General features: G+C 47.5%; 1 protein-coding gene across 1 annotated transcript; it reads left to right on the forward strand.

The window, feature by feature from the left end:
- Nucleotides 1-1065: 1065 nt before the first annotated feature.
- iqsec2b (IQ motif and Sec7 domain ArfGEF 2b) lies at nt 1066-22788 on the forward strand (the record flags this gene model as incomplete). The annotated part of the gene is made up of 13 exons (XM_079274211.1): nt 1066-1517; nt 17198-17501; nt 17627-17944; nt 18216-19270; nt 19357-19518; nt 19798-19920; nt 20056-20222; nt 20691-20830; nt 20912-21037; nt 21138-21237; nt 21540-21701; nt 21881-22060; nt 22628-22788. 13 exons carry the CDS (start codon nt 1066-1068, stop codon nt 22639-22641), a joined length of 3303 nt encoding a protein of 1100 aa, XP_079130337.1. The 3' UTR covers nt 22642-22788.
- Nucleotides 22789-22878: the final 90 nt, after the last annotated feature.

Here is a 22878-nt window from a genome sequence, read left to right on the forward strand (position 1 = left end):
TTTTCTTTTTAAATCTCCAAGCACAGTGTTTATGAATGCGTGACGTGGAAGTAAACTCTGCATTATTCTTGGATGAAAAAGCCCAGAGACACGCGCACACTTTGGGAACTAATCTGAATGTAAAGCACTAGGATGTAGTTTTTTGTTGGACCAGAGGTGAGGATCTGGACCCCGAGAATGAACTTCGTGAGCCACCTCGGCTTACTTTCTGTGCTGTAAAGACGCATCGAGCCATGGGTTGAAAGCGACGATGATAGACTGCGGGGATATTCAACGTGGGAGGGAGCAGCATTTTCTGTCTTATGTAATGATTGACAGTGCCTGATTATTAGAGGTAGATCATAAACAACATCACCTCCCCATTACCCCCCCCTTCCCCTTCCCCTGCATGTCGAGGAGGCTAAAGAGTGCTTGATGCATATGAGATGCTTTCTAATGAGCTAAAAGCTGCACTTAAAGTTAATACGTAGAGTATGTCACAGATGAGTGGACAGAACTTGTGTTTTGTTTTGCTCAGAGAGCCATTAAGCAAGTTTAAGTTCATTACAGATCTCTGATCAGCCTCTTTTAGACTGTGCTTACCTCCTTCACTCCCTCCCCCCATCCAGTCTCAGTCTGTTTTGTAATATTTTTGCTTCATGAGTTAATATTCATCATGACGCCCCAAACTCTTGATCTGCTCCATGCTGATCTGGCAGGGTCTTTGAAAATGACTGTGACTTCAGGAAAACAAACAATCAACCGTGCGTTGAGCTTCTTTATAAGCTTTGAACTCTATTTTCGGCAGTGCAATATTTTCAATGGCCACTAAGATGCTGTAATGCTCATTTTTGCCCTCGGATTTGGGGATATGTAGTCATTCTCAGATCCTCAACCTCTTAATCTCTGTGACTTTCTGTTTCTGAACATCTGAAGCCATTAGTTAATCTTCACTAGAAACTTCGTTGGTCCCTCCCTCCCCCCCACTCATCAGGGTTGGTGGGGGGGGTGGATCTCGGCCCCCACGGGGTCGAAACTGTGGTGGTGACCGGTGGTGGTCATACCACTAGAGGCAGTGCTCCCACCATGGAGACCAGCCCGGAGAGCCCCAACCGGGCAGTGGAGTACCTCCTGGAGCTCAACAACATCATCGAGAGCCAGGCCAAGCTCCTGGAGACCCAGCGCCGGCGCATCGAGGATCTGGAGGGCCAGCTGGACCGGGTCAGCCAGGAGAACCAGGATCTGAGGCAGGATCGCAGCCCACGGACGCCGGGTTCGGACACTCCCAAGCAGAACCACAACCACAGCCAGCCTCTGTCCCTCCCCCTCCATCATGGCAGTGGCGGCAGCGGGAACGGTAGCACCTCGACGGCTCAGGCGACTGCTGCGTCGCCCACGACTCCAGCACCCAGCAGGGGGAGGAGGACCCACACCAAGCTGACCCGAGGTCTCTCCTGCAGCTCCTCAACCACCGAGCGAGACCGGCTTGAACGCACCGACAGCACGGACACCAACACCAGCTCCACCATACGGAGAAAGTAAGTTATTTTCTAAAAACAGAGGCCTTCTCTGTCCGTTTGATCTCCCGCCGATGACCGGTGAGCGTGGCTTCATGTCATCTGAAAGGAAAGTCATCAGTCTCGTCCTGGTGGCTTTAAATTGTCGCGATGATGACCACCCAATGTGTGACGCATGTGTAACACGTACACCCTAAGCCCACGAAATGAAGCCGCAGCCTTTTCTAGTCATCAGAGATAATCCTCACAGTAATGGGTCTAAACCTAAGAAGGGTTTTTCTTTTTAATACACCCCCATGAGGAATTGTGCAGCGCGCTGGAGGATTATGGGTAGAGTGATATGTGCTCCAGGTGTCCATTTCACGGGTGTGTGTGTGTGATTTCTTGCCTGCAGAGGGTTTGATTGGTGTAATGATCACAGTGCATTACGTGAGGTGCGTAGGAGTCTCATAGTAGTACGGCGAGGAACACTCCAGTCCAGGTTGGAGGGTTATGGGTCTTTTTTACGGTGATCTGAACTTTCTGGACCAGTGAAGCCCTTACGTATTCAATAACCGCCCACTGTTTTCTAAAAGTGTGTTTTTCTTTTCCTCTTCACTCTGAACTGTAGGCTAGTTGGTCTAAGACAGACCCCCCCCCCCCCTCCCCTATCTCAAGGCTGACCTGAAGTTAGAGTGCTGCAAACACAAGCTTTGGCAAACAGCAAGTGCATCCTCGCTTTTACTGAACCACGCACACGCACAGATATAGTCGGCTTTTGTTCAGGAAGCATTAGGCTTTGTGAGTAGGCAGCAATTCATGCGAGAAAAAAAAAAAAAAGTACACAGTGAAGTATACTGTTGCAGTCGCAGCGACAGAAACCATCGGCCCTTTTTCGCATATCTGCATACAGCAATATATAGCATCTCTCTACAAGTAATCTCAGCAATTATTACTGGATTTCGCTCACTATCTGTTTTCTTATGGCCCCCATGGTCTTGTCAGTGATTAATTCAGACTTCACCAAATCCCTTATCGATCACAGTTGTCTTTTCCTCCGCTGTCTGCCTCTCCGGCCCCCCTCCCATCCTCCCTGGGGAGGACTTAGTCATTACACAGAAGCACATATTAGTTATTTATGTAGGTGTTAAATGCAGTAATGAATTGTGTATGTAGACGATCTTGCTATTTCCCCCCCCCCCCCCCCCCCCACTCCTTGTTAATTGCCCATAGCGGTTGTTGCATGGCTTTGCATCCAGGCTCAGACAAGCGTATCATATGAAGTGCCACATTGAATAAACAGTCACCCGCACAGCAGAGCCATAGTGTCCCTGTCTGGCTGTGACTCAGCCGAAACCAAAACTGGCCGATTAGCTTAGGTCAGCGACGGAACCGTCTCCTCTTGATTGCGGATCAGATTCGAACACGAAATTCGTCACCGTCAGCGGCCGCGACGCTCTAAATATGGCCCAGATCAGAGGAGACGACAGAAGGAAGATGTGGGAGAGGGAGAGGGGGGGTGTATGAGAAGGGTGAGGAAAGCGACTGGGTGACCTTACTCAGTGTGCCTCAGTCTAAAAGAGAAATGGTGGAACACACACACTGATTCTCCATCTGTCAACAGGGTGCGTTGGAGAGAGAGCGAGAGCCAGGGAGGAGAGGGGAGTCGGGGGCCGGAGAGGGCGAGGCTCCCAGGGCTGCCTTTGTTTTTTGTCCAATTAGTTTTTGATCCTCCAGCAGGATTCCTCATCTCTGCCCCGCGCTCTCTGTTCCTCACATAACCCACAACTTTTATTTCGGACGCAGAAACTGAATAAACGGTCCCCCATTTTTTCCCCTATTTTTTTCCAGCCCGTGCGTGCATTAACTGCATCAAAACAAAGTCACTCCTCTCCTCTCCTTCCTCCCAGCGGCACAGGCTGCAAACAGCTGTCCCAAATGCTCCCCTGTTCCCTTCCTCTCCTCCTGTTAATGGTCGTGTGAACAATGCGAGTCTGAGGCCTTGGGGAGGAATCCTTTTTGATCATCAAGTCCCTCCTCCAAGAAGCAGCAGGTTGGAGGGCATCGCCACGATTCGCTGTGAGCACGGCAGATGTTTTTTTGTTGTTGTTATTTTGGGAGAGGTCACGCAAGTGTGTTTCGGATGAGCCTGTGTGTGTGTGTGTGTGTGTGTGTGTGTGTGTGTGTGTGTATAATGTATGTGCTGGTACAAAAATGTGTGAAAGAGGCTGGCAAGTACACACAGAGTGCATGAGAGATGAATTAGTGTGACCAGAGTGTAATTACCACTGGCCCAAGGGTGATAATTGCTGCTGTGTGTGTGTATATAAGTGTCTTTGGTGTGTCTTTATTACCATTTATTTTTTGGTGAGTGTGTATACGTGTGCACTGTAGGACATAACCTGGGATGTCCATTAATAGACAGCTGATGTGACCCTGCAGTCATGTTACAGTGATGTGACAGTCCTCTCTGAGAGGTCGCATCCTTCAGTGTGCGCTGCGTGCAGCCGTCCTCATGGGAAGCTAGAGGTCTTGGCGACAGCCCCAGTGGTGGCGATACTCAGAGCGGTGTTATTACGTAAAGGCGTACAAAAAAAAAAAAGAAGAAGAAGAGGGCCCGAGCGTTCCGTTCTTCACTTGGCTCTCGCTGTCACAATGAGGAGTCGTTCAGAGGCTCCAAAGAGCCCCGTGAAGGTGCTTGTGTTCCCGCCCCGTCTCTTTATTCCATCCATCTACCTCTCAGCTCGGGGCATGGTGGGCATGAGCTGTACCCCTCTCTGGGAAATTGACATTAATTCAGGCAATATGGAGAACGGTAATGGACTTTTGTTTCAGAAGGAGCCTCATTATGTGTCGCTCGACTACACATAACCCCATCCCCTTTACAACCCCCATATCCTCCTCCCCCCCCCTCTCTCTTTCTTCCTATCTCTCTTTTTAAAACTCTCTCACATACCCACGTGCACACACTCACGCTCTCCCCCTCGCTGCTTCTGTTTCCCACTGCTGCAGATATGACTCAGAGAAGCTGCAGAAATTACTTTTGTGCTGTTCTCTTTCACTTCCCCTTCTCTGCTCACCCGCTCTTATTCCTGCTCGAGTAACTGAAGCACCGTTTTGTCCCTGATTGGGTTGATTATAAAATTCTTTCTCTACGCTAGTAAAGAGCTCCCAATGTGTGTTGATTTGGACTTGCGTTTTTTACATCGTATCGTGGCTGAGATAGCGCAGATGCAGAGAAATGAACTGGCCCCCGGCGAGTGTGTGGGTATAAGCTCAGCTGTACTGACCTGCTCCGAACAGTCTGTGTGATGTGATGGGAGGTAATTTATCCTCTCTGGACTCAGCATGACTTTCTAGAAAGAAATATAGTGACGCTGCAGCTGCCATTTTCTCAAAAGCCCAGTCTCGCTCTCCTTTATAATCTCTATCACGAGCTACGTAGTGGATGAAACGGTGTTTAATTCTGGGCAGATTTAGCATATTGCTAACAGTTCTGATGATTACTGTGATGCAGTGTAGTTCGATGTGATGGATGTGTGTGTGTGTGTGTGTGTGGGAGGCACGTGTACGTGGGTGGTGTTTTTTTGCCTTTCTCGAGTGCAGTGAGTGTTCATGGCTTCATACGGTGTGTGCGAAGGGAAAAAACTAAATGTTTTGTCATTTATATTTAGTCACACGTTACTCAGGATTCATGAAGATACGTGATTGTCAAGTATCAGTCGTAAAGTGAGAGAGGACTGACCAGTGGCCCTGGCTCTTTCTGCAGGAGGTCCTATTCATCACAATGAGGCACTCAGGATTTTACACTTAATATATTAATAATATCATTTTTATTAGCATGCATATTGCACGTGAAGGCAGAAGGATTGGCTGAACAGTTGGATTTGATGCGTCGCGGTTCTGTCAGGTTTCATCTGATATCGAATGCCTGAAACCACTCTGCTGGTTAAATTATTCATTTTTAAAGATGAAATGCCAACTGGGTTTTAACACATCTCATATCATACATATATATAGATATATAGATAGATAGATAGATAGATTATTTGATGTTTAAATTTGACCTTTGTTGTCCTTGTTTCAGATGATATCTATTAATGTGTACACATACATGGCCAATAAACAATAAAGCTGATTCATATTCAGATCTATTTTGAACTGTTTCATGCTGCATATCCTGCCTTGTACAGTTTAATTGTACAGAAAAGACTCGATGTGGCAACAGAAGCGGCAAATATAGTGTGAACAGACAGACAGAGAATAGAATGTGATATGATATGTGAGAATAGAAACTCGTGCTTTACCACCAACAATGGGGACTCAAGAGTCTCAGGCTGCATATCGTTATACTCCTTACCTCTTCCATCCTTATTCACCCTCCGTCAACACCGTTTGTACCAGTGTTTAACAAACATATTTTCTGGAGACCCACTTTTTAAAAATGACAAACCATCGCGACCCACTTCACAATCAGCCTTATCTGTCTATAACTGGTAAGAAGAGAGAATTTGTGCGTAAATGAACATTCCTGACCGTCTGTACTGCTGTCGCTGCATCACCTTACATTATCTTTAGTCGGTACGCTGAGATGTACGTTTTAGAAATCACAATCACTTTGTTCTATGCATGTGTTGGTGAAAGCATATACACATGTTACATACGTAATAGATTCAATGTTAGAAGTTCACTGTAATTATCAGAACAATACAAACAATCAGTCTCCCTTATGTGGCTCAAAGGTGTACTGCAGATATAACTGTTGAATAAACACTGGAAGACATTCTGCTAATTGATCCTTTTGATTTAATTTTTTTACCCAGTCTTTGGTAATGGCTGGTCTCCACCATCACATCAGTCTTCCCTGGTAATGGTAAGGAGGCAAGTGGATACCTGTGTGGTGTACAGTGTTTCACAGGGAGCCGTCAGAGATGTAGTTGCTGTGGAAACTGTGAAGCTCTCCTCCAGGCAAGTTACAATATTACATTTCCGGCCTCCCGTTCTCCCTCCATCCCTTCCACCTTCAACTTACCTCACCTATCCAGTGGTGGGAGGAGAGGAGGAGGAAGAGGCCGGGCAGCTAAATATCGTCATCCTGACGCAACCTCCCCCCCCCCCCCCCCCCCCCTCTGCGTCTTTTGCTCTATTTTATAAGCCAGCTGTGTGGTGTCTTACAGCAGCCGTGGTAGATTAGCGCAGAGATTAGCGGCCTTGCTTTGTTGTTAGCGATGAGGACCGATCACTGCCCCTCCTGTCCGTCGGAGCCGGCGTTCGATCGACACAGGTACCTCTCTAAACAGCCTTCTCCCAGCTGTTGCTGTGACTTTATGTTCATTGTCTTTCCGGGGTTCAAATGCAGATAAGTGGCACCTCTGAAGGAGGGATGTTTGTCGAACACTCTCATGCGCACGTTCCGTGGAGCAGAACAGGGAGACTGGTTACCGTGGGAACGCTGCGAGCTCTTCTGTGAAGAACTCTGTGGGCGAGAGACACAGAATAGAGAGATGGAGAGAGAGAAGAGAGGAGAGGGTAGGAGTGGGAGCATGGAGCGGGGTGAAAGGCAGAAGCCGGATTGAATGGCGGCTCGGTGGGAATGGATGAGGCATGTTGAAGACAGACGCTGCACCGCTTTATTCATCACGTGTTACCGGCTCTCTTTCATTGAAAAGATGGGACGGGCCAACCTCGGACAATTCGTCACGCCTTATGACCGAGATCTGCTATCGTATCATTTTCTTGAATTAGTCCCTGTGTGTCTCCCACATCACATTCAAAGGAACTCAAATTGTCCTTCATTGGATGAATCACATCCGGTTAAAAATCAAACACTCCTATACACAAGCGCACTCTCTCACACACACACACACACACACACACGTGCACATGAACTCACAGGGCCCGGCAGGTGCCTGGTGCGCGTAGATGAGACGTAACTGTAACCGGGCCCCTCCTTGTCAGTGCTTTCGCCTGGCACTCAACGCCAACACGCCCACGCAGGCAGTCCGCACTGTTGCCAAGCAGTAGGAGATTCAAGCTCGCAGCAAAAAGCAGTTGGTTGTGGAAGAACTGGTGGAAGGGAATGTGAGGTGTCTGTGTGTTGAAACACACACTTAACTTTAGGCTACAACGCAGCGTGTGTGGTTATCAAACGTCTCTGTCAGCGGGAGTCGGGCAGGGTCACGCGCTGGAGGTGGGATGACACAGTGTGCTCCCACACTCTTATTTCACAGACTACTGCAAAAAAAGTAAAAGCAAAAAATGTAAAAGTACAATCTGAATTGGGTTGTACCATTGGACGGACATGTTTTCAAATTATACATCGTCTCTCCTACGCGCTGACACCCCCATGCCACTGCACACATGTTCGAGGAAACACTGACTCCAACAGCAGCCGCCATTCCACACCATCCTATTTCCAATTCCCGTTCCTCCTCGCCGCTCTGTCCTCCTTCCCTGCATTCCTCCTCTCTTGGTTATTTTCACCCTTGCCCTCCTCCTGTATTCAACCTCTCCCACTCTGGCGTAGCTCGCTCTCCTCCCACTCCGCTTCCCGCCTCCAGCCCGTGTCAACTTCACTGCTTTAAATTCACGCGTTCTCCCGATGTACCACTTGTTCCTCCAGCCTTGACTTCCCGTGTCCTCTCTGCACACTAGCGTCACAAACACCCTCCGACCTGTGTCGATTCTCATCTTTGTTAATGACAGAGAGAGATGTACACATACTAAGAGTGTGAGTGGGTAGTGTGTGTGCTTTGTTATTCTATGGAGGTGTAGAAGATGGAGGAGGGCGATTGTGTCTGTTTTTAAAAAAACAATCATGGATTCGGGCATAACTGCTCATGAAGCAGAAGTCAGATCCTAGATGAGGGCGTCGACATTCGCTACACTGGGGATGCAATAGTTACCGCTCACACAGCAGCACCTCTGCCTCTCTTCACATCTCCATCCAAAGCTGAACGGGTCAACGGGTTCAGTTGTTTCAGAAGATCTCGTTACAGCGACACGGAGGAATTAACAACGCGCGGCTCACATCTTGTGCTCGAGAATTAAGTCTGGACCTTCTCAAGGAGCTGACTTGTAACCTCCATGTAATCTTTATAAATAGGAACGAACAAGGCGCTCCTGTTCCTCACTCTGCAGTTTCAATAGCCGCATGACAGCTTGTTCTCATCGAATCTCAACTTTTTTCATCATTTGCGCTACGCTAACGTGCGCTCCGCCTACATGATTACATCCTTAAGTGCTCTCGTTCTTACCTCTCTCCTTCTCCTCTGTTTAGAAATCCTTGAACTTTTGCTAACAGCTCTGTTTCGTGTGCCAGACTTCTTTGAGTCGATCCAGTCAAACATGAAGTGTATTTCAGTTTATGGAGAGTAGGTTTAAAGGATGAGGCTGGTGATATTCTGTACTTTTGGGATTTTTAGCAAATCCCATGAAAAGGTCAAAAACAAACAGTGTGTTAAGTCTTTCTCTCAATATCTCCAACTTCCCTGTCGGTGGTTCTCAGGCCTGAGCCCATTTGTTTCTTTGAACCTGCAATAACTACAACGCTGACTTGACCTTTTAAGTAGGGACGGTGAATTTGTTAGCAAACGGTTGCTTATTTACGCACCCAGTAGTTACAAAGCAACATTATCATTCATTGGGAGTCGTGTTTCTGTCCAGCGGATACATATAAATCCAATATTCTGTCTCTCTTTTAGCTCTGTTTTGGTCTCCATACTCCTGAGAGAAATATGTCTCCATAGCTGCTAAATGATCCACTTTGTTCACCAGCTGGTCTGTCTCTGTGTTTGTCAGCTGTTCACTAAGCAGGTCGTGGACAGTGGAACAGGAATATAGACTCGATTTGTTGGGGGCTATTTTCAGCTGCGGATTTGGGGCGTTAGTGAGTATTTAAATGAGCCGGAGGGTGTATGTAGGTTTGACTGAACACAAACCACAGTGCCCGTGTTCATGGTGATGAAGCAACATGTCACCCAGTGGAACAGTGAGTCTAATTGATTCGCTTTTATTCGCTCTTGGACAACAATAGAGCTCTATGGCACGCAGACAAAAAAAATGAGCTGCATGAACACTTCCTTGGTTTGTCTTTTCATTGGCAATGAGAACATTCGGCTTCTTATTCAACCATTGTTTTGCAAGTGAATAACACATTCTGAAATGCAGTTCTCAGTCTTCCGCAGCTGGTCATGAAACAAGCTGGTTCACTCCAGTGACCTGCTGAAGTGTTTCAGTCACTTCCTGTCTCGCTCTCTCTGCCGCCGCGTCCAGTAGAGGCCTAGCAGAGAGGCTTTTGTGTTATATGTGCACTTTTGCGTGCATTGTAGAAAGTGGTTTCGATGAACCCTGCAGCAGACCGGTATGGAGCTGTTTTATACTCTCTCAGAGTGGTTGGAAGTTTCTCCTTTAAGAACTTGTTCGGTTCGCTCTTAAACCTTCAACTCTACTCTCCATCCTACCAGACACCTGCAATAGCTGCCGGGAGTTGATTTCAACTAAACCTGTGGTGTTTGTGACGGTGTGTCTCTGGAAGATGTTTGTCACCTCGCTGTCACACATCTACCTCTCTTTTTAAATGTCTTCTTCATTGTACTACCATTGACGCTGTATGATTTGTCCCTATCAATGTGCAGCTTCAAATCAGTGCTCTCACTCTTTCTCTCTCTCTCTCTCTCTCTCTCTCTCTCTCTCTCTCTCTCTCTCTCTCTCTCTCTCTCACTTGTTCTCTCTCTCTCTCTCTCTCTCTCTCTCACTTGTTCTCTCTCTCTCTGCTTTGCCGCTGACTGTTTGTGTGTCTCTGCTTTCTCCATGTCTCTATTTGTCCGTCTATTTGTCGTCCGTCTCTGGTCCTTCCTGTCAAGTGTCCGGCCGCTGTCTATCTCGGGGCAGACCGTCTCGGCTCCCACCACTCCCACGGTGGCGGGCGGCGCCGCCCACGCCGCTCTGTTCCCCACCAGTCTGACTGTTCACAGCTTCGTGAGTCTCCATCAGTACTGCTGCCCCTCCACTGAACAAAGCTTACAGCAGGAGGACAGGTAAGGGCCACCGCAGGGCCTGAGTACAGTGAGTACGGCACAGTAAAGAAACAAACACCCAGTCAACCGTCAGACGCCTTGGAATTCAACAGCCTCCAGTTCTCTCACGCAGTCACATTCACTTTCTGTACATTTCATCCTTTCCTGCTTTTACCTCATACCCACCTCCTTTCAATCATAACTAAATGCCATAACTACCACTCCCAGGTGTGAGTAATAGCGAGGCTTGAAAAACACAGGAGCGGCATGATTGCAGTCGTAATCAAGAAGCTGCGAGACCGAGGTGGACTGAGTCATAAGTGAACCTGGCGAATTCTCACAATCTTTTCTCTCCTTCCCCTCATTTATCCCCCACCTGATGCCGTTTCTCAGACACATCAGCGCATGACGCTCCAACACTGCCACCTAATGGCATTATACAGCTGTGATGTGCACACATTTGGTGTATGAATAAAGATGCGAGTTATGTCACTATTTTAGCGAAACAAGTGCAGCCTGCTTCAGGCTTTTCTAGGTCCCAGCTGTTTTTGCTTTCTGCTTTCTTTCTTTCTTTTTTTAGATGTCTCATGCTTGTTTTTCACTCTGTCCTCCTCTTTCCTTCTCTCTCTCTCTCCCTCTGCCTTGTCCGTCTGCCTTCCTGGTGTTCCTTTCTGTGTTTTGTCTCGTCCCGCGTTGCTTTCCAAGAGAGGAGGGTGAGGATGAGGGTTCCCATCAGTTCTGTTGTTCTGCCTCAGGCTGCAGCAGCCCGTCCTCTCGCTGAGCCGAGGTGCAACTGGCCGCGCAACGACTCGCTCGCCCCGCTTACCTGTGAAAAGACGATCGCAGTTTAATGCTGCCAGGAAAAAACGGAGAGACCTCACTGTGAACCCGAAAAAGGCAATGTCTCGCTGCATTTTAGCGGGACATGATAGAAATGCATGCAACGTGTCGTCTTTGTGACAGTTGTGCTATCGTTGGTTTATTCATGTATCGTCTGATTTGTGCATGAATTACCATTTTAAGGAATCTCGATGTTGTCTTCTCTGTATTCTTGGCAGGTTGTTTCTTTTCTTGGCAGTCATAACACGCTGTCGGAACGCATCACCGTCGTCTGCTCATTACCGTCGCACTCATGCTCGTCTCAAAAAGCACTAGTTGAGTCATGTCAGTTCGGGTGTGCTCAGTATTCACCAATCCTTCTCCTCGCACATAGCTTTAAATTCCTGTCACCACCCATTATGTGGTGCCATAGAAGCTAGCCTCCTGTGTGATGTACATGAGCTGTGTGCAGTTTGTATGACATGTCACTTTGATTGTTCCTACACGTCTGATAATTACTGTCTCATCTACCACCATGTTTAGTCATGAAGAGATGTATCTTGTTGGTTTAATTCTTGAGCAAAATAAAAAACCTCTAGTTCCTGAGGACACTTCATGCCTGTCTTTTAAATTGGAATTTAAATAATTGTTGCTGTAATTGCTCTGTGTTGTTTCAGCCACGCTGGAATGTTTGCTCGTACACACCCACCTGACTCATCTCCACCTCGAGCGCCACACATTCCTCCACAGGCCAAACTAGATGATCGAGAATTATATTTCCATTTATGTATTTGTTGTTTGGTGCGCATAATCCTTGACCGGTTTTTGGCCAAAAGTGCTTCAACTTTGTCAATGTAGAAGTGTGTGTGTGTGTGGGGGGGGTGTTATGTAATTCCAAAGTAAATCACAAAACCTTTTGTACTCGTTGACTTACAACTAGAGTTTATAAGACTTGTTAATATTTGATATTGCAGAAAATTGTCATTTGACAATCGTTTGGAGGTTAACCACAAGCAAAAGATAAAACACAACAAACCTTTCTTACATTTCTCAATCCTCTTTTTGTCAATAAATGAATGCACTTCTTGTGTGTGTCTCTTCGTCTATTCCTGTTGCTGTGACATGTTTTTTTTTTTTTGGGGGGGGGGGTGTTATGTAATAAAGGTGACTGTGCATGTGGCAGTGATCTGGTGCAGGGAAAAAGCTGGCAGAGGGAAGTTGTAGCTGTCAAAAGACTGTCAAGAATGTAGCCTGTACAGCTTTGCAGAGAGAGAGAGATTCGTTATTCGTTATTACGCTTCTCCAGTTAGTGCGGGACCTTTCTCTGACAGTAGCAGCATGGTAAGAAATCAGCTTTTTTTTTTTAACTCCCACTTTTATTTCACTTGTAAAACTGTCACAATAGAGCAGTTAGTTTGGCACCGAACAAACACTGCTGTGTTTGTTTGGTGGCCCACGCTGCAGGGATGTAGTGCCTGTGAGATGTGGTTCGTGCTGTAGATCGCCAGTCTGTGCGCTGAGCATAGGTCGAATGCAACTGAATCATCACAGACAGGAATACGTGAGGTAAACTTACTTTTGAGATGTCATTTAAAAGATAAACCGTGTCTGTTGAGTGCTGATGATGATTCAGGGCAGTTTGTACAACGTGGCATGTGTTTTTAAAAGAAGGAAACAACGCATTAAATGGAAGGAGCGGCGCCTGCGTGACAGTGTACATGCGATTCACATGACGGATCACATACCTTTCAAAATCTGGATAATCTGCCAGACTGTCATGGATGTCACTCAAATGAATGTACAAACGTACACAAGTAGAGCATAACTGCTTCCGAATATAGGAGGATTTGTCAACTACAATGGAAGTCTGCAGTCAGCAGTTTGATAAGCGAGCATCAGGCCAAAAGCTGGAAGTGAATCTATCACAAAAAGGTGAAAATGATGCATTGGAACCAGTCTGAATATTGTGGCTCTTACCACTGAGAAAGGATAAGTCATTTCCCTATGAAGTGCACATTACTTTGTGTACCCGCTTGTTTATAGACGACTTATCTCTTCATTCTTTCTTCCTTCGTGTGCCAGAGATTATCTGATAAGAGTGTGTTTACAAAACACTGCTGATTTTTTTCAGATCCATAACTCTGCAGCCCTGCAAACAATACAGGTGTACAAGGACGTTTTATCTCTTAATCCAGTAACCGGATTCAACATGAAGTGCCATCGTCCACCGACAAACCCAGAGAAGCCATGTTTGAGCTTTGAACTGGAGGGTCACGGAAAGAAACTGTGTGTGTGTGTGTGTGCGTGTGCGTGTGTGTGTGTGATGGGAATCTCACAGCTTGAGACAGTGAAGTGGCAGAAGAGTGTTGGCGGTGGAGGAATGCGCCGATCTGACCCATGAATGATTTGATTGTTTCCTTTCAGTTTGGCCATTTGAAAGAATGGGATCACATGTGACAAAGACAACACAGATTGTTTTCCGGGAGTAGATTTATTTTCATGGTGAAAAACATCACTAACACTGTTTTTTTTTTGTCTTTGTTTTAATCTCTAAGTCTTGACCCTCAATATTGTCACATCACCAAAGTAGTTCGCGTAGATCTCGCTGTCGGCCCTTCTGCTCCGTTATGTATTCACAGTCCACATTTGTGTCGTACGGGGTTTCTTATATTGGCTGGTAAAGCTTGGGAACAAATGGCAAAATTTACACAAAAGTTGGGCGATAAAGAGATTAGACGGGATATGAGATAGCTGCTCTGAGTCAGTGCCCAAGTGGAAATGAGTCAACAGACCGATGGATGCAATTATTGGCCTCTCCGCGGCATGCGAGGTTAATCCCCCAGTCTCCTTGTCCTGCTGCGGGTTCGATGGCACCGACTGCCGCTCTTTCATACATACACGCACCGTCAGCGCATCGATATTACATGAGCGAGGGACAGGAGGCAGGGGACTGCATGGAGTTGACATTGTACTTCACACACTCCACTCACTTTTCAATTTCTCTCACTGCAGCTGGTCAATTCGTGCCCTCGTCTTTTATTCTCGCAACACCGCCAGCGATAACTTCCCTGTTTATTCGATTTCAACCATCTGTTTCGGCTCCAATTAAATGGTTGGAGGTGTTGGAGCTCTGGGCTGGTCTTCGTGAGCGAGCCTCTGGAGAGGACCTCTCTCTCTGGCACTGTAACGGGAATACAGGGTTTCTTACATAAGTAATGAGGTGCAGATGCCAGCTGCGATATGGTCACACATGTTTTTATACAGCAAACTTTTTTACTCGTACATATCATCCTCACCTCGCCTCTCACCGCATATCGCCGCTTGGCTCTCGCCGCGGGCAAAAGCAAATGTCTTGTTTAATGCCTGCAGGCTTGGAGGTGGGTTGCGAGGCCTCGCATGAGGGGGAAAAGAAAATCAATCGAGAATTCATTTATTACTTCACCAAACTTGGAGAGTTTTAATAGGCATCTCTGAACTTGACGTTCTTCCTCCTAAAGCTCAGAGGAAGAAATTAAAAACTGCATATAGACTGTGGAGATGAAAACCACTGATTTCTTCAGAGGTTGCAGAGCCAGTATTTTGAAGTTCCTTCTTCATGAGATGTGAACAGATGACGGCGTTTATAGGGATTATTATGGAGGTATAAAATCAATCCAAGGAACAGCTGTGACTATTCAGAGACAAACTCATGAGGCCCGGCTTGTGACTCCCTAATGTCGCGTTGCATGTGTTCTGGGTTTCTGTGACTCAGCTGAATGAAAATACCATCTGCTCCTGCTGATGTGCATGACAGGGAGTTACAACTGCACAGAGGCTAGTTTCCATTCCTTAAAAGGAGCAGTTTTAAGCAGCTCTGACGATGACATAACTTTCTATTCACAGTTTAGACAAAATCGGTACAAAGAGGAGATGAACTCAGGCTTCCATTTTCAAAAGACGAACACGTTGAGACAACGCTGTACTCGCGTGGCTCACAGATATAATCTGTTCTTTTATCCGTTTACAATAAGTATGACGCAGACTGTCACTCACAACCTGTGGAGCGTCTTCATCACCCACCTCAATGGTGATAACAGTCAACACATTGTCATGGCAACTACGCTTCTCATCCTCACAACTGCCTCGCCGCCCACAAAGGTCCCGCAGCAACCGTCACCAAGCAACCCCCTCCCGCTTCTCAGTTTCTCTATTTAAGGAGCAGAGGAGGAGGAATGATAAATGACAGCGCATTTTCAAGAGGAAATGAATGTTTAGTAACGTGTTGCTCATTATTAATTTGCTCAAAATGGAAACAAAGCAAAGTCAATTGTTAATGCGATGAATTCCCTGCAAACAGTAGATGTATACATATGTGTTGTTGCTGTTGATTTTCTACAACTTAAGTGTTGTTATATGTGCTTACCTGCAGATGTCAGAATTGTATCTTTTTTTATTACTGGGCTTTTGCATGACTCTTTTGTGTTGTGCAACAAAATGGAGTTGTCCTCTGTGCTGCTGCTGTTAGACTCAACAATAGTTCAGCCCGGTCATGTGTTGCTTGGAGGCACAGGATGTCCTGCTGAAATGCCTTTCATTGTACAACATGTTGCCCTCCGTCCACTCCAAGGACTCTTGGTAAAGGTACACTGACATGTGGTATGTTTGTGTTTCAGCATCACATAATAAAGGATCACAAATATACCGACAAGTTATTTCCTTCTTTCATGAGAAGCTTTTTTTTTCTACATGTCCTTTTTTTTTAGCCAGCTAAACACTAACACAGGAATTCCGGTGGAATAGCAGCAACACAATGAGGGAGGACATCAGCTGACCCACTCAAACCCAAAATGGTTCCAGTCAACAAGGCATCTATTTCATGTTCACCCTTTTTGTCACCTGCATTAATGTCCGATAGAAAGCCCAATGCACGCTTCCATGTGATTAATGTAATGCTCCCACACATCCCTGACCCTGGCTCTGCACACTCTCTGCCTTGTTATGGGACGGCTAACAGAAGGGGGCGTGGCTAGAACAAGGAGGATATGTAGGCAGGAGCACGTGACTGTAGGAGTCTGTCTACAGCTGAGCAAACGTGCACAACAGGACACTGGAGGCTCCCTGGACTTAATGAATCCTGAAACTTTTTGGGTTTTATTGCTTTGGTGACTGCGAATGGGATTGTTTCCACTTGAATTGTGATTTGCAAAGCTTAGCCGCGCGCTTTTACACCTGTGTGACAGACTGAGTGAGAGTGAATCTGGGAGGTGATGTGCTTTGACGCGTGTTTTGTCTCACAATATTTCACGTGAAGTGGCGCGTAACAACCTGGTCTTTCCTGGCAGTATGGTGTTGCTGGTATGTGGCAGTGGAGGACTGTGTTTTCGTGGTTGGTGCCTCCTCTGGGCGTGCTATCACTGTTGTGTGTCAGACACACACTGAGAGACCGACAAGAGACTGAAAGAGGGAACAAGAAAGTGAGAAGCAGGCGGGGGCAGCGCATGAGCACGACTAGGCTTGGCTAAACGTTGTAAAACGTTGTAAAGCTTGGCTAAACGTTGTAGTATATTAACTCGTCCTCTTGACTCAAGAAAGGAAGGCGATAGAGGGCAGAGACCTTTATGCCTGTTGGGTCATCAACTCACAATGCAGGTAGTTAATGTTGTCAGATCTCTGGCGGCTTTGGCACCGCTGAAATAATAGGAATTTACAAGTTCACCATGAGTTCCACCAAGAGATGGTTAGCTCCTCGCCGCTCTAAACTTTACATGTAAGTCCTTCTATGTAAACGCTTAAGTTCTATTCTTTGTAATTCAGTGACGCTGAACTTACTCAATCCTTCAATTTGCACTTTTAAAATGTTTGGTGTGACATTCTGTCAAGCTGCTCCTGCTCATCCTTCTCCTGCAGTGTGGAAGGGGACTCCCAGTGTAAAGAGACGGGCGCTCGCAAAGACATCCAGACACCATTCAGCCAGAAACCTTACCTGCGCGGCTCGGAGCGCTACACTGACAGCAGAACCAGCAGCGCACCCGCCGGATCCAGGGACCCTTCATGCATGTCTGCCTCCAGTTCAGCCAGCCTGGCCTGGGCACTGCGAACACGCCACCAACCTGCGAGCCTGGCCCTCCGCAAGCAAGAGGAGGAGGAGAACAAGAGATGCAAGACCCTTTCAGACAGCTATGAGCTCTCAACGGATCTGCAGGATAAGAAGGTACCGATGCTGGATGTTGGTGTTCTTTGGCGTTTCCTAGAAGCCACTCGCACTAGCAAACGTAATGTAGATGATGGATTCCTTTCAGTTACCTGTGTTCTTCTTTTCTCCCACCTTTTTGCCAGGTGGAGATGCTGGAGAGAAAGTACGGTGGCTCCTTTGTAAGTCGCAGAGCAGCGAGGACCATTCAGACGGCCTTCAGACAGTATCGCATGAACAAGAACTTTGAGCGCCTCCGAAGCTCTGCGTCAGAGAGCCGCATGACACGCCGCATCATCCTGTCCAACATGAGACTGCAGTATTCCTTCGATGAGCGACAGCCTCCGCAGCAGGCCCAGACGCAGACGAACTTCACCCACAACGTGGCCATAGGGCCTCCTCATTCCCCCAACCCAGACCGCCCGGCGGACTACACGCGCTTAGAGGACTCCTTCTCCAAACAGGTGACCGTGTTCATGTTTTTATAGGCTATAACTCTTTATGGCATGGAAGTCTCAAAGGTCTTCACGGTGACCAAAAGAAACACACAAAGTAGATTAGCTGAACTTAAAAAAAAAACTCATCAAAAAGGACAAAGCAAACGGAAAAACAAATCTGGGCACCACAAGCCTTTGACCCGCAAAGCATGCTCTAGAAACTGAATTTGATGTTTTAAGATGTGTAACGACTTACTTTCTGACATGAAGGATGCTGAACTCGTTGTGTCCCCTGCAGGTCAAGTCCTTAGCTGACTCCATAGACGATGCCCTTACCTGCCGCGCGGGTCGCGATGACTCCCAGGAGGGCAGCAGGGAGGGTGGAGGCCTGAGTGAAGACTTTGGGGAGTGTGTTTGGAGCAGCAGCACCAACCCCTCCTCCCAAAGAGGTTTGGGAGAACGAGCCAGGGGAGCTGGCGGGGGACTCAGTATGCATGGCGACAGCACCGCCACCTCCTACAGTGACGTCACCCTTTACATGGACGACGGCATGCCGTCGTCCCCGCTGTCCCTGGATCGGGCGCCCAGCAGCACAGATACAGAGTACTGGGGCCCCGGTGGCGGTGTCGGAGGGCGTGAGGACAGCAGGGACACTGAGGGAGGGGGCAGCAGTAACAGTCGGCGCAGCACCCCGTGCACCGAGTGCAGGGACTATCGTCTAAGAGGCGCACATCTGCCTCTCCTCACCATTGAGCCGCCGAGTGACAGCTCCGTGGACATGAGCGACCGCTCGGATCGTGGCTCTCTGACCAGACAGCTGGTCTACGAGCAGGAGCCTGGGGTCGGGGCTTGCTCCCCTCAGGGAACCCTCAAACACTCCCCCACCACAGGCACCCGCCCTTCCTCCACAGCAGCTGCCCAGGGTCAGACCCGGGCCCCCGCCAGACCCATACCCACACACATCCCTCACCAAGTGGCGGCACACCACCACCATCACCACCACCCTATCCACCACCACCAGTACCCTGACACGCCGTCGTCGTCGTCCTCCCCCCAGCAGCCCCCCACCACCCCTCTGTCCTCCTCCTCCTCCACAGCTCTGCCTTCCGACGGTCTGGAGCAGCCGTGCTGCTCGGACGGGGACAACGACTCGCTCAACTCCACCACCAACTCCAACGAGACGGTCAACTGCAGCTCCGGCTCCTCGTCTCAGGACAGCCTGCGGGAGCCTCTGCCGCCTCTGGGAAAGCAGACCTACCAGAGAGAAAGCCGCCACAGCTGGGACTCCCCGCCCTTCAACAGCGACGTGGTGCAGAGACGCCAGTACCGCATAGGTCTCAACCTCTTCAACAAGTAAGATGCTTGTACTATTAATACTCAAAAATGCCTTTTCAAGGTGGCGAAGTTGCAGTGAAAACGTTATTTTTCGTTGACGATAGGAAGCCAGAGAAGGGGATCCAGTACCTGATAGAGAGAGGTTTCGTATCGGACACTCCAGTTGGGATCGCTCGCTTCATCCTGGAGAGGAAGGGCCTCAGCAGGCAGATGATTGGAGAGTTCCTGGGAAACCGACAGAAGCAATTCAACAAAGATGTCTTAGAGTGAGTGTGGGAGTACAGAAGATCGGCAGGGATTTTTTTTTTTTTTTTTTTTTTGACAATTCAGATGAATGTTTAATCCAAACACAGATCCGCATAAGTGCACACCACGTTTCGTCTCACATATTTCATACCGAGTCTAAATGGATGCAACATTGAGGCAAACCCAATGCCCTCCCCACACACACACACACACATGCACGCAGACGTGGCATGTAATAATATGTGCCATTATGAATGTTCCAGGAGAGGATAGACTGTGACCTCTGCTGTGTGTTTCAGCTGCGTGGTGGATGAGATGGACTTCTCAGGAATGGACCTGGATGATGCTCTCAGGAAGTTCCAGGCTCAGATCAAAGTTCAAGGAGAAGCCCAGAAAGTGGAACGGCTCATAGAAGCTTTTAGGTTTGTATGTGTTGAATGCAGGGTGTTTAAAATAGAGAAAGGCCTGAGTGATAGTCGGCTAAAGACACACTGAAAACTGTGGCTGTGATATCAAAATGTGAATGTTTGAACATGCTGTTTCTGTCTCTTATGCAGCCAGAGATACTGTGTGTGTAATCCAACGCTGGTTCGGCAGTTCCAGAACCCAGACACCATCTTCATCTTAGCCTTCGCCATCATCCTCCTCAACACAGATATGTACAGTCCCAACGTCAAAGCTGAGAGGAAGATGAAGCTTGAGGATTTCATCAAGAATTTGAGAGGTGCTACAGGACAGAAATATGTCACACACTTGATTTACATATTAGGCTGCTTTAATGATCTTTTTCTATCATGTTAGTCTGCATTAGATTAGTAAGGAGAAGTGTTTGTCCAGCTGAAATCAAATCGATTTTTTTCCCACCACATACATATCTGCTCGGTAAACCACTTCTCCTGTGAGAAGAAATCAGAAACCAAAAGGGAAATTTAAATGATATAATTTTTTTTCATGATGGTGTGGTGCTTGCTCTTTAATAGCAATAACAACATGCTGTCCAGCCATGAAAAAAACTTTTTTCCTCTTTTTAACAATAAAAACAACTATTAACAATACATCTTGTTGCCGATTGTGTGTGAAAACTATAAAAATCACAACACATTTTACATCAGATACACTATGATTTTGTGATTTGTGCAGTTGCGATAAACATCGTTTCCTAAAACCCTCCCTATCCCTGTCTCCACCCAAGGCGTAGACAATGGTCAGGATATACCCAGGGACCTGCTGGTTGGGATCTATCAGCGGATACAGAAGTGGGAGCTACGGACCAACGATGACCACGTGTCCCAAGTGCAAGCAGTGGAGAGAGTCATTGTGGGCAAGAAGCCTGTGAGCAAAATACAGGGCTTTGTAATATGTTGCCACTACTTGTTAAAAGTTTATTCATTTGTACTGTATTTTTCTATATAGGTGCTGTCCCTTCCCCATCGTAGGCTGGTGTGTTGCTGCCAGCTCTATGAGGTCCCCGACCCCAACAGGCCGCAGAGGACCGGGGTGCACCAACGGGAGGTTTTCCTCTTTAATGACCTTCTGGTGGTAAGACTCGCATGCGTCACTTTTTAACACATGGCAGGTAAGACATCTATTTAATTTGAAAGACCCTCTGAAATATATCCCATCTGTCCTTCCCCATCAGGTGACCAAAATCTTCCAGAAGAAGAAAACCTCAGTGACTTATAGTTTCAGACAATCGTTCCCTTTGGTGGAGATGCAAGTGCACATGTTCCAGAACTCTTGTAAGAACCCATTTTTCCTTTTGCACATTTCAGCTATTCTTTATTTCCCTCTATGATTATTGTTGAAGCGGCAATCCTTAACATTTCAGTTCTGGGTGATTTTGCGTTTCTATTTGAGTGGAAACAGTGGAATTGTCGCAGTAGCAATAATATTTGAAGATTGCAATACTCAATCCAATAATCTCTATCACCGGTGTGTTGCCTCCCCCGGTGATAGACAGTGACTTCACAGACATTTATTTCAATGAAAATCTTCAAAACTGCCACTTTGTGTTTTATTGTTCCGTGTTTGCATCTCTTAGACTACCCACATGGTATCCGCCTGACCTCAGCAGCCCTGGGTGGGGAGAGGAAGGTTTTTATCATCTTTATGGCACCCAGTCAGCAAGACCGCACCCGCTTTGTTAGCGACCTCAGGGAGAGTATTGCTGAAGTGCAAGAGATGGAGAAATACAGAGTGGAATGTAAGTACCCCATCTGCTGGTCATTACTGTGAACTATAACTTTAGTGGGAATGATGATTTGTACAGCTTTCTACATCAAGAAATGGAGTGCTGGTGGCATCGCTATATGGCTTATCCTTCTCTGCATCGTGTCTCCCTCTCATTTTAAATTCCCCTGTGCCCTTTGTGTTCATTTACAGCGGAGCTGGAGAAACAGAAAGGTGTGATGCGGTCCAGCATTCTGACTGGCGGCGTAGGTGTGAAGAGCGATGTTGTGAATGGCACCCTGGGAAGGACAAGTTTTGATGACAACTGCTCCGTGGGTGAGGGTCTCAAGCGCACGGCGCTCAGCTCATCTCTCAGGGACCTATCGGATGCAGGTGAGGCAACAGCACATCAGAGATGGCGTTTAATTCCGTTTCCTTTCTGTCCGCTGGGTTGAATTGGGTAGCGCAGCTTTTACATGATTTTCTTTTTTTATCCACTGCTACATACTGTTCCTCTTTCTCGCTGATGTTAAGACACAGCTTATGCAATTCCTATCTTTTGCCAAAAACACATGTGAGCAAACTTTCCGATCTTCGGCTCTTTGCTAACCTGACTCTTCCTGGTGGGGTGCAGGGAAACGTGGTCGCAGGAACAGTGTTGGTTCTCTGGACAGTACCATGGAAGTAAGTCTCAAAGACTAGATGTTGTCCTGTAACACGTCCCCTTACCGGTGCTTCGTCTTCCCGAGCACGCTCAGTTTGTGTACGGTGTGCATGTGTCCACATGTCTGACCTGCACTGACACCCTTTGCATGGCTGTGTGTGTTCAGTCCTGCCCAAGCATGTCCTTCACCTCCAGATACAAAGGTGTCCTGTGTGTGATGATGTAAGTGGGAACAGAGGCATTAGTGCCATGCTTCAGGGATGTTTCTAAAACATGATGATGCTTTATTCTCCCAGGGCTCCATCATTAGCAGCCCACAGCCTCACCAGCGCTATACAGTGCCAGGCGTGGTGCCCGGCTGCTACGCAACAGAAGACTTTCGGCCTCACCGCCCCATCCTGAGCCCCGGATCGGGGGTGGGGGGTGGGCCGGGGCAGCAACACACCACTGCTGGGACAGGAATTGGGGGAGTCTCCAGCAGTGTAGAGAGAGCAGGAGCGGGGAGCGGGCCTGGGGGGAGCAGCAACAACAACAACAGCGGCTCCTT

This window comes from Melanostigma gelatinosum (assembly GCF_949748355.1).
Source record: "Melanostigma gelatinosum genome assembly, chromosome: 8".
NCBI classification, from domain to species: Eukaryota; Metazoa; Chordata; class Actinopteri; order Perciformes; family Zoarcidae; genus Melanostigma; species Melanostigma gelatinosum.